The sequence below is a fragment of the Xenopus laevis genome, chromosome 8S (assembly GCF_017654675.1).
Source record: "Xenopus laevis strain J_2021 chromosome 8S, Xenopus_laevis_v10.1, whole genome shotgun sequence".
Lineage (NCBI taxonomy): Eukaryota > Metazoa > Chordata > Amphibia > Anura > Pipidae > Xenopus > Xenopus laevis.
In genome coordinates this window covers 81,654,508-81,667,479 of record NC_054386.1, presented here as the reverse complement: position 1 = coordinate 81,667,479, position 12,972 = coordinate 81,654,508, and the positions used below count along the sequence as shown (strand labels likewise).

At 39.3% G+C, this 12,972-nt stretch overlaps 1 protein-coding gene across 1 annotated transcript; it reads right to left on the bottom strand.

Moving 5' to 3' along the window:
* Positions 1-331: 331 nt before the first annotated feature.
* Positions 332-8,905, bottom strand: ltb.S (lymphotoxin beta S homeolog). The gene is made up of 4 exons (XM_018233844.2): positions 8,785-8,905; positions 6,157-6,181; positions 2,231-2,290; positions 332-809 (listed from the first exon to the last, which is right to left on the bottom strand). Exons 1-4 carry the CDS (start codon positions 8,887-8,889, stop codon positions 409-411), a joined length of 591 nt encoding a protein of 196 aa, XP_018089333.1. The 5' UTR covers positions 8,890-8,905; the 3' UTR covers positions 332-408.
* Positions 8,906-12,972: the final 4,067 nt, after the last annotated feature.

Here is a 12,972-nt window from a genome sequence, read left to right as displayed (position 1 = left end):
AAAAAAATAACACAAGGCACTTTAATCATGACAAATAATCATTTTTATCATAAGAAAGAATCAATAAAATATATTATAAAACTGAACCATACTTATAGGGGTATATTTATCAAAGATTGAAGTTAGAGATCACCACAGTCCACTCTTTTCCGCCACAGTCCGCCACTCTCCATTCATTTCTATGGGATTTTTAAAAGAGTATTTATCAGTGGGTGAAAGTGAAAGTTCATCCTTTGATAAATACGCCTTTCAAAATCCCATTGAAATGAATAGAGTGGTGGAATTTCACTCTAGCGGACTGTGGCGATCTCTAACTTCACTCTTTGATAAATATACCCCATGGTGTGTTACATAAATAAAAACATTTTATTGTACATTACATATATAAATATATAAACCAATTCAGGTTCAGGAGACCATAACAAGGCCAAAGAAAGTCATGCCATCTCTGTCATCTACAAGCTCTGGGTGGCTAACTATTACAGAGAGGTGGTAGCCACCCTTCAGCCTTGCTAGCCCTCCCTGTCCCAATGTTGCATACCACATTGAAGACCCTGATGAAGGACCTGCAACACTTTCTATGCCTGAAAGTAGGACATTGTTTCTGAAATCTGAATCATGCTGGATAACTTGACTAAAAAGCACAATATTTGCCACTCGGCCACGGAATGCAACTTGACAGTAGACGTAATATAGACCATCTCGATGGACTATCAGGTTGGCGTCTGCATATTTCATGGAGGGGCGGACGAAGGATAATTCATGTGTCGGCTTCCAGCTCAAAGTCTTGTTTGTACCTTTTTTGATACCTAGAATTGTATATAGCTGATTACATTTACAAGAAAAATGGGCAATGCAACAAGCAATGGTATATGACTGAGACAGTATTATTTAAACTATCGCAAAAATGAAAATGTAATATAAGCTTCATCATACTGAAATAAGAAACTTTCTAAATGTTATCAATTAAAAATTCTGTACTGTTTCTGAAATAATCAAGTTTATATTCACTATTCCTCTCTCAGCATCTGTTTCTCTTCATTCTGACATGCAGCAGTAGAATTGTCAATTCTAAGCAACTTTTCAATTGGTCTTCATTATTTTATTTTTTTTAATGATTTCCCTTTTTCAAACTTTCAAGTAGAGGGTCACTACAAAACAAGAGGACGTCTAAAAAACAAATGCTCTGTAAATCTACAAATGTATTGTTACTGCTACTTTTGATTACTCATCTTTCTTTTCAGGTCCTCTCCTATTTATATTTCAGTCTCTTATTCAAATCAATGCTTGGTTGCTAGGGTTATTTGGACCCTAACAACCATATTGCTGAAATTGCAGACTGGAGAGCTGCTGAATAAAAAGCTAAATAGCTCAAAAACACAAATAATAATAGAACATAAAAACCAATTACAAATGGTCTCAACATATCACTCACTTAATCATAATAAAGGTTAGCTCAAAGGTCAACAACACCTTTAATAACCCAGTAAAACCCCAGGAATTCTCATAATAAAGGAATGCCATCAGGCACAGAACCCAGATTGCCATGGGGTTCATATCATGAAATTGGCGCACAGCCACAATGTCACCAACTTGCATGTATTGCAGCATGACCTTACAAACAGAACTTTCACTAGATAATGTCAGAAAAAACTGACTCCGTATGGGTAAAGTCCGGGAACCCATGGTAACCTAGCATTTTAGCCTATAGAACCATTATCACATATTTTGTTAAATTGTCTTTCCAGGCACCACTTTTATGAACTTGGAGTACCATTTAAAACACAAATCTGTTAGAAAAACATATGATAGGTTGAGGTGGCTGCAAGTATTTGGTGTTATTATCATTTTTGTATCATCAAAACACAGAAAGATGCAGGTAAACTGGTATAATACTACTACAGATTTTTTTAAATAAAATGTATGAAATGCCTATATGTCTCCCCCAGTTCACCCCTCATAAACATCGCACTCCTGAATACAGGCAGCACTGTATTAATGGCTGGAACGCAGTTCTCTCTGCTCCATTTTGGAGAACAGAGACTTATGGTTGTTTTTTAGGGAGCAGAAAGACTGTGTCTGTATTTTGCACGTCCACTACCTGGGGAAAGGAATCATACGCTCTCTCATTTGAGTGGAAAGGTAAATAAGCTGCCTCCCACTATGAAAGGGAAAGTACGTTCTCTAACTAGTAGGGAAAGAAAATGCTCCTTGTGATCCCTCAACTTACCAACCAGATGAGCTGCTGATTTATTGGCATTCCGTCTTTGCCAGTTATTTGCTTGAATACCTGAGGTGTAAACAAAGTTCACTGAAGTTACTACTTAATAAAGAGGTGTTTTATTTCATACACAGTATAGTACTACCTACTATTATACCTATTAACTACAAACAATTGTTTTCAACTGTAAGGAATAAACAAATAGGGTTACATCTAGAAGTCTTAAATGTCTATATATAAACCTGGTGGGCCCCGGGTCTATATATAAACCCGGTGGGCCCCGGGTCTCATGGGCCCAGCCATGCTCCCCTGATGGGGCTCCCCCTTGTAAAAACACTTACGCTGCTGCACATCCACAAAGGCGCGCGGTGCAGCAGTGTTCGTGCCAATATACCAATAGTTTCCAGACCAGCACCCTTCAGTGTTCATCATCATCCTTGAAAAAGGTCCCAATAGGGACTGAAACGTTGGGCATTGATACTACAACAATAAAAGATTACGTTTTTTACACAAAAGGGAGTGTTGGTCTGGAAACTATTGGTGTATACATGATTTACTGGGCACGGCACCCCTCCTTCTATTAAGATTGACTTTGGAGTGCGCATACTCGGCTGAAAGTTATATATATATATATATATATATATATATATATATATATATATATATAGTTATCAGCACTCACAGGACTTCCTTTGTATTTTGCAAAATGTTGATTTTCAAAAATAAAAAATGATTTTTTAAATTTTTTTAAGCAAGTACTGCGAGTGCCGAGTTATAGCTGTGGGTGTATATATATATATATATATATATATATATATATATATATACAATCTGTTGAGTGAGCGCACTCTTACCGGATTTCTAATGAGGTGGGTGCGTTGGTCAAAGTGTTCTTGTACAAAATAGTAAAAGGACCCGCACTCCAAGTTTTATGTGAAAAAAGTGCTGAATTTTATTCACACATGCATATCCAACGTTTCGGTCCACACTGGGACCTTTCTCAAGGACAAATGGCAGGTGCATCAACAAGTGTTTAAATCCCTTTTGAAATTGGCGCCAAGCAGGACGTCATAGGCAAGAAAAAATCCACAACAAGCAAATGATGCACCTGCCATTTGTCCTTGAGAAAGGTCCCAGTGTGGACCGAAACGTTGGATATGCATGTGTGAATAAAATTCAGCACTTTTTTCACATAAAACTTGGAGTGCGGGTCCTTTTACTATTTTATATATATATATATATATATATATATATATATATATATATATATATATATCCATTAATATATATATCCGTTAAGTTCTCTAATGAGAAAGGGTCCCAGGGGGTATCCTATGAACATGAAAATGCAGAGGAACAGAATGTGGATTCATCTCAGTAGGTTCAATCAATAAAACAAAGAATTAAGTGCAGTACTAGCTTTAAAAAAGGTTAGGAAGATGAGATCTAATTCTGTATTCCATTAAGAAAAGTATAGTTAGACCAGCCAGAGATCACTCTAACTAACATAGCCCCTTCCTTCCCTACATGTTAGAGCAGAGCTACTTAATGCATTAGTAGAAATCTCTGGGATGCTGACAAAGCTGATCTGCAAGGGAATGTGGTATAGCCATATTTTGAACAACCAGGGCTGTATTTAGGTCCTATGCCGCCCTAGGCATTGGACCTAAACATGCCCTTACGATGTGCAGGCTGATGTCATGCATCGGCGCGCTGATGTCACACATGCTGATGTCTCACGTCGGGCACGTGCCATATTCAGTGGATGTGATGTCAGCGCACCATCCGCGTGACATCACTTCCACAGTCTTCCTCGGCCCCCCTACCCCTCAGCTCCGTCATCGGATTTCCTATGGAAATCCGTGGTGGAGGGTGAGGAGGGCACCTAGTTTTGATTCTGTAGCTGGTAAATACATAGATACAAGTATATCATGAGTAAACCAAATTCAACACCAGAACAATTCTTTTGTTATTACGTTTTGGAATCAATGTTTTCCAGCAAGTAGTAGGGGCAGATTTATCAAGGGTCGAATTGAAAATTTGATTTTCAAATTAGAATTTAGAATTTTTTTTTATGGCCAAAATTGTCAAATTCGGCTAGGGAATTCAATTCGAGTTTTTTTAAAAATTCAAATTCAATTTTCGAGATTTATCATACTCTGGCCCTTGAATTTGACTATTCACCACCTTAAACCTGCTGAATTACTGTTTTAGTCAATGGGAGATGTCCTGGGACCAATATGGAGTTGTTTGATGCATTCCTGACATACATTTTTGTTTTCAGAGAATTTGATTCGAGTTTTCCAGTCAATCCTATTCACCCAAATTTAGAAGATTCGATTTTTTTTAATACATTTTGATTGGTCAAATTTCGAGTTTATGGGAGTTCAAAAAAAACTCCCATGAATTCAAAATTCGACCCTTGATAAATCTGCCCCTAAGTGTTAAAAGCACTATTATTATTACTAATAACAAAATAGACTAACTCAAAATGTTTCTGGAGTCAGCGATGCCCAATTAAGTGTCTAGCACTGAGTGGTAATAGTTTATAGATTACTCTGCACTCTTATTAAATAAATCAATACTTGAAGGTGGTTTGATATTGCAGTTAAATACTTAAAGATAAGATACTACAAATTCAATTACTGCTATTGCTACAGTTAATACAGACAATACATTAACAAATACAACAGTTTGCAAAGTTTTACATGCAGATACAGTGTCGGACTGGGACACCAGGGGCCCACCCAAAAACCTTAGACCAGGGGCCCACCAAAAGACCTTAGATCACTATCAGTACTATTAATTCCTCTCCTCATGCAACCTCTTTTCTGCTAGTCTCTTTTCCTTACATGCTATAATCTATTATTCAATCTATTTAGTCTCTTTGTTCTCATAGAAATAGGTAATGGCCATAAAATAGGCCAAATGTTTTGAAGCAGGAGGGCCCACTGACACCTGGGCCCACCGGGAGTTTTCCTGGTGTCCCGGTGGGCCAGTCCGACACTGTGCAGATATAATAGTGTGTACAACACATACTACTCTGCATTAGGAAAAAAGGACTACCAAAAAGTGGATACTTTTGGATATGTGAGAATTACACCAACATTTCAGCACAAGCCTTTGACAAGAGGTGGCAAAACCAGTTGTGGGCAGTGTTCATCAGAAAAAACTGAATTTTAATCGGGCCATAAAGTTAATATCTGAAAAACAAGGGCCCTTGTGGTCATTCACCTGGGGTTGTCCTGATAACAGATCTTTCCGTAATTTGGATCTTCACACCTTAAGTTCAGTGGTGTAACTACCGGGGGAGCAGGGGGTGCAATTGGGCCAGGGTCCGCACCCCCTCAGGGGCCCCCGGCAGCTTGCGCGCCACTGACTCCAGGCGTACAGATGGGGGCAGGGCCGGGCCCGCCTGGTTTTGCTTCCAATAAGCATTAATTATATCGAAGCTTGGATCAAGTACAAGGTACTGTGTTATTATTACAGAGAGAAAAGAAATCAATTTAAAAAATCTGGATTATTTGATTATAAATGAGTCTTTGGGAGACGTAATTCAGAACTTTCTGGATAATGGGTTTCCGGGTAATGGATTCCATAAATGGTTTTTCTGCATTTTTTCAGGCCTAAAATGGTATAACAAAATTCTAGGAAAGCATTCTTTCTGTGTTTTTCTTACCACAAAAACCCATGTCAAAACACACAGCAAAATTCTAGTGTAGATTCTATCTACACTATTTTATCTGCAAAATGTTATCAAAATACTGTACCAAAGAAAATAATTGCTCATCCTTAGTCGTAATTTGACAATGACCCAATAGTCATATCATGTTATAATGTGGGTACTATTTTCTCTTCCATTTACTGTAAAACCTAGTCAGAGTGTTAGTAATTAGTACAGAAATCTGTGTATCTGCAGTCATAGGAGTAAGTACCTTTCTGTCGTTGGCCGTCTGTGCCCTGCAATAACAAGACAGAGATTTATAGCAAAGATAAAATACCATTGAAAAAAAAAACCACCATTGTGGCTTCTTACAGTAGTATGAGAACTGGTTTTCACTTTACAAATGTGGGAGGCACATTTATCAAAGGTCGAATTTCGAATTCATGTGAGTGTTTAATAATTCCCAAAATTTTGACCATCTGATCGGAATTTATTTTAAAAAATCGAATTTCCTAAACTCAGGTGAATAGGATTGACCCGAAAACTCGAATCAAATTCTTGGAAAAAAACTTGAATGTCAGGAAGGCTGCAAACAACTCCAAATTGATCCCAGGACGTCTTCCATTGATTAAACAGCAATAAGGCAGGTTTTAGGTGGCGAATAGTCGAATTCAAGTTCTAGCCCAATTTAAAATGAATGAATAGACAATATGAATTGACCAAAAAAAAGAGCACCAACTCATAACTGGAAACATATGGACTTGTTTCTAAAAGCAGCCATAAATGTGTTGGAAATAATGATGTGCGGGTCGGGTAAAATCCGATCCACACCCTACCCTAACCCGCCCTCCCTCAGCCCCCACCCGACTTCATACGGCAGATTTTAGGTGGCGAATAGTCGAATATCAGTTTCCCAGCTGCCCCCAGTCATGTGACTTGTGCTCTGATAAACTTCAGTCACTCTTTACTGCTGTACTGCAAGTTGGAATGACATCACCCCACGAGATAGCAGCTCCCTAACACAAGATAACAGCTCCCTGGATGATCTAAGAACAGCACTCAATAGTAAAAGCCAAGTCCCACTGAGACTGATTCAGTTACATTAAGTAGGAGAAATAACAGCCTGCCAGAAAGTAGTTCCATCCTAAAGTGCAGGCACAAGTCACATGACTGGGGCAGCTGGGAAACTGGCAATATGTCTAGCCCCATGTCAGATTTCAAAATTTAATATAAAGAAATCTGTTAGCTCTTTTGAGAAATGGATTTCAGTGCAGAATTCTGCTGGAGCAACACTATTAACTGATGTGTTTTGGAAAAAACATGTTTTCCCATGACAGTATCCCTTTAATATCGCTGTCAACTCAAGTTAACCCCACCCCCTGGTCTCCCATCACTACACCTAATTGCCCCAGGTTTTACAGGTGCCTCTGCAAATTCTCTAAGGATTCAGTGACTTCGACTCGAGCTGTGATGTTGTGCATGCTTAGTGACATCACTTCTTATATTTATTATTATAGAGGTGCAACATCCCTTCCAGTGTAACTGTTTAAAACACACAGTACAAAACAGGAAAATAAAAAAGCAATGAGCAGGAAACCACTGCACGGAAGCACTTATACACATGCATAAAACACACAGAAAGAGCAAGTGAATCGTCCAGGTGCATTACAAATAAAATGAATATTGGAGTTTTACAAAATGCTGCTCTAAAAAGCTACACATTCTTAAATAATTAAAAGTCAACACTAAAGTCATTGCCTCTTTTATGATTTGCTTTGTCTTCCTAATTGTATTTGCTTCTGAAGCTCTCCCCTTTATCTCAAACCCTGGCTGCATCCCACTAATGTTCTCCTTTATCCTAAATTCCACCTCCATTTAGAGTCATCGTTCACATGATAGTCGCATTCCCTAATGACAAGACATTATTAGCATAGCAATATGTTATTTGTTGCCAAAGTAATGGTCCCATAGAGAAAGATATCAGTTACTAAAGCACGTACAGAAATCAATTTCAGTGTAAAGGTCAAAGTACGGACATTAATGGGAAGCAATATTAGGCTATTTTGGTCATGTATACACATTTACTTTAACCCATAATGTCATTATGTTTGTCCTATTTAAATACCAACACATCTATATTTTTTTATGAAAAACATGTAAATAGATACCATTTGATAAATAATGATTGGCCATAAGCCAAGACGACATACTGTTTATTTTCATAATATCCCTTAAATCACCCCTGTTGCCAGTCTTCCACACTACAAATACTATCTCTTGTTATCAGCTGCTATGTTCTTCTAATTGCCTCTGTTTCTCAAGCTCACCCCCTTTATCTCTAACCCCAACTGGATCTCCCTAATGTTCTCCTTATCTGACTTAACCTAGAATTCCAAATCCATTCCTAGCCACCCTTCACATTACAGTTGTATTCACTAATCAGTTCCATAAAACATCATTGACATAGCAATCTGTTATTTTAGCCAAAGTAACAGTGTAGTGGAAAAGATATTCATTGCTAAAGCGAGGTACAAGGAGTCTACAGCATGCTATACAATTATACGTTACAATTTATGGTATTATTTTAGTGTAAAACAGCAATTTGATTATCAAGGTCAAAATAAGGGCAGAAGCAAGATTCTTGTTATAAGTATAACATTGCACAGCTATCATTAAGGCTATTTTGGTGATACATAGAGAGTTAATTCAACCTATAATGTCAGAGTATTTTCCCTATACATATGCTACAATTGGTGTGCCCAGATATGGATTATATATCTATGTACAGAATAATATATGGGTTAATGAATTAATCACCAGGGCTTATGCAATTCATCTTGCCCTTTCCCAACGTCATTATGCTTATCCTCTTAACCCTTCTCAGCTGTTTGTTACCCACCTTTGCTCTGGACCCTGCAATTGGGTGCAATAAAGCCAAAGTGCCAATGTGTATGGCAACAAGGGATACCAGATTGGCTCTCATGCTTTTTCTCTTGTATCTCATATAAAGACAGAGAACCAGCAACACAATTATATACAGAAATCAGTAGAGGGAAACCCCTCCCTCAACATCCTGTGATGGTGAATCACCTTCAGAAACGTGAATGAGTAAAAAAAATAATAGGTCTGGCAGTGGAAAGTCCTTAGAGAAAGAAGGCACCCCTCCAAATGGGGATCCCCAAAAACAGCGACAGGGAGTGCCCAGAAATGGTTATCCCTCTGCTTATAACAGAGGAAGTTTCACCCTCAGTCTCTGAGATACCATGATCCTTACAGAGATAAGAAATTCACCCTTGCCTCCTTATACAAATGTCACTGGCTGTTACCCACCTGCTTGGTATTGAAAACTTAGCTTTCTTTTAAAGACCCCTTTCCATGCTGGATAGAAAAAGTAATAGAAATGAAGTAGATTAAAACAGGTAAGGGATCGGTTGTCCAGAAACCTGTTATAAAGAAAGCTCAGAATTACCATTTTATTACCATTTCTTTCTCTAATAATAAAACAGTACCTTGTACTTAATCCTAGCTAAGATATAATCGATCCTTAAGGTGGCCATACACGGGCCGATAAAAGCTGCCGACAGACCAAGTCGGCAGCTTATTGGCCCGTGTATGGGGGCCCCCGACGGGCTTCCCCGATCGAGATCTGGCCGAAAGTCGGCCAGATCTCGATCGGATGGGGTTAAAAATCCCGTCGGATCGCGGCCGCATCTGTTCGTTGATGCGGTCCCGCGATCCGACCGCCCGTTTGGCGAACGCTAGGATCCGATCGTTGGGCCCTAGGGCCCACGATCGGATCAGCCCGATATTGCCCACCTCAAGGTGGGCATATCGGAGGGAGATCCGCTCGTTTGGCGACATCGCCAAACGAGCGGATCTATCCGTGTATGGCCACCTTTACTGGAGGCAAAACAATCCTATTGGGTTTATTTAGGGGGTTATTTGTTAAGCTCCGAATTTTTCTAGTCAGACTTTTGAAGGGGAAAATACCATTTTGTGGCCACACCCCCTAATTACCATGTTCATTTTACATTTGGCAGATTATGAAATTTTGAATAAATTTCTGTAGTTTTTATATATTATTATAGTTTTGCTAATGAAGGTGAATTGCCCTTTAAGCTGCAAGGGACAGTTTCCCCTGCATATCTTAAACTGTTACAATTGTTTCTTTACTTATGTTAAATTGTTAAAAAAAAGTATCTTAGTACACCTGCCACATATTCTGGGCTATCTGCCAAAGCCAAATAAGTTTTAGAAACATTGTTTTACAAAACGTAATATGTTGTAAACTATCTTTTGCTTAAAGGATAAGTAAACCTTAAAAATAAGTGAATGTAAAATTGATGAGGGTGCTAGTCAAAGCTCTTTTGCAATGTACATTCATTGTTTTTTTTACAAGATATTAAAGGATTCATGTACTGTTAACATGAATAAATTTTGTTACAACAGCTCTAACTGATGGTCATTTTCTGACCAGTCTGACCACCAAGTAGTCAAGGAAGTTGTCCTTGGAGAAAGAAAGAGGGCTGGTCTGATCTTCTTCTGGTTAAGAAAGATTTGAGAAAGGTTTTTAATTTTTTTCCTACTGCACATTGTTCTTCTTCAATATAAAAAGCACAATTGTTTGACATGATCTGTCCTTCGTAAATCCATGCTGATTACTTTTTATTTTGCCATTCTCCAGAACATATTTTTGAATGTAATCTCTTAACAAATTTACAAATAACTTGCTCAAAACAGATGTCAAATTTATGGGCCTATTACTGCCAGGCTTAGAGTGTAATCTTTTTGTTAAATATTGAAATTGTACCAGCTTTCCTTCAGTCCATAGGTACCATACAAGATTAAGAAAATCTGAAAAAAAAGTGGCCTGGTTAAAACCGAATTAATATATCCCCTTTAAGTTAATTTAATAAGAAATTGGTGCTACGTTTATGGAGAATATGCCCCGCGTGCTATTCCCCAAAAGTTACCCAAACAGAATGGTTGTGTGCAGTGTCATAACCCCAGTAAAATGTTCACTCTAAGGGGCCTTTGTATAATTCAGTGTAAAATGAAATTTGCTGTGTAAAATAAATGCCAAATTTATCAAGGTGTGTTTTATTGTATGCTATGTGAATGCCAGATCTTATGTCATTATTTTACACTGTATATAAGTTCTGGCATTAGTCTAAGAAAAAAAGCAGAAAAAAATTACTCTGTTTATTACACAATGCAGCCTGGTGATGTAAGGTAAATGTTGTTGCTGTTTTTTACACCACATAATAAATCTGCCCCTAAATAATGTTCACAAAAAGTCATACATACTTTTGCAGTATACGGTCAGCCAGGGGCGTAACTGCAGAGGAAGCAGACCCTGTGAGGGCTCATGAGGTATAGGAGGCCCTAATAAATGAGCAATTTCAACATATTGGATTAAGGACATCCTCTGGATATGTTGGGAACCCTAAAATTAATATGCTGTGGGGCCCATTAACATCTAGTTACACCACTGCTGTCGGCTTATTTTGCAAACATTATTTAGGAGCACCTGGGACGCGCAGCTCCGGATTTCAGTGGAGATTGCCCCTAGACCAGGGGTGTCCAACCTTTTGGCTTCTCTGGGCCACATTGGAAAATAGGCCACACATGAAATACACAAACACTTTTGATTTGTAAAATTAAAGAAAATACACAAAAGAACTACAATACCAGTTCTCTCCAAAATGAATGGCAATATGACTATGAAGATTTTCATTCATCCAGGTCATGGTATATCTAGTATGGGTAAATCTAAAAACAACTGGACTTGCTGAGTTATATAGATTTACCTATACTAGATATACAATACCAGTTAGATAACCAGATGGAGCTATACATTGGAATATGGGACACCTGGATATTAAACAGACGTATTATTTTATTATTATTACTAACTGGGCAATGGGCAGAGTCCCCCATCCTCCCTATTCCATAGGTCACCACGTTGTTACAACGTGGCATAGTAAGCCTGTTCCTAACAAGACGACAGACTGAGGTGGTTAATGTGTCTGGACTTGGAGGTGGTTAATGTGTCTGGAGAGCACAAAGTGTTATTTCACTCTAGTTTTCTCTTTATTTCCATAAATGTATTTCTTAATTTCTTTCTTTTTTTCCCTTCTCTTTCTTTTCTCTTTCCTTCAAGCTTGGCCGCATTCGTATAAATCCTGGGCCGCATGCGGCCCTCGGGCTACAGGTTGGACACCCCTGCCCTAGACCTTGCACAGCCACTGCTGAAATCCGGCCCTGAATACAACAATTAGGCCCAGCATCAGAGGACCACATCCAGGGTCGGACTGGGGGGCCCGGGGCCCACCAGGACTACTGTTCTGGGCCCCCTCCGCCCTCCTACTGTGACGCGCTGAGTGCGAGCACACAAAGTCACATCCGGTGCACCAGTGTGAAGGTGCTTGGTGCCTAGCGCATGCGCAGAAGGCGCTACGCTGATGGCGCTGCGAGAAGAAAACTTTTTTACAGAGATCTGGAGAGGGGTCTGGCCCAGCGGGGGCCCATTAAGGGTTGGGGCCCACCGGGTATTTTCCCGGTGTCCCGCTGGGCCAGTCCGACACGTCCACATCAGGTAAAAAAATGGAGAAATTACTATTAAATTCAGCGACAAGTGCTGCACTGGTGCATATATGTTGCCAGGGGCGTAACTATAGAGGAAGCAGACCCTTAGGCTGAATGGTGGAAGTATAGGTGCTCTAATTCATATACAATTTCAATAAATATTGGTTATACAGGACAACGTCTGAATATGTTTGGAGCCCTAAAATGAGTTTGCTGTGGGGCCCAGTACATCTAGTTACGCCACTGTAACTTGCATTTCTTATTTGCCCCTATGAGTGGGAGCATCAGGTGAGAGGATTCAGGGACTTGCTTGCACAAACCCCAGTCAGGCCAGGATTTGTGGAGAGGCCACCTAGGCCCGGGCAGGCGGCATGCTGCCCAACCACACCCACTTTGGTTCAAAAACACTGGGGATGCGCTGGAGGTACAATCATCTTTTAAATTTCCCGTACGCCCCATTGCTCCTGTCTTCCTTGAGGAAAAACGGTAGTGGGCCTAG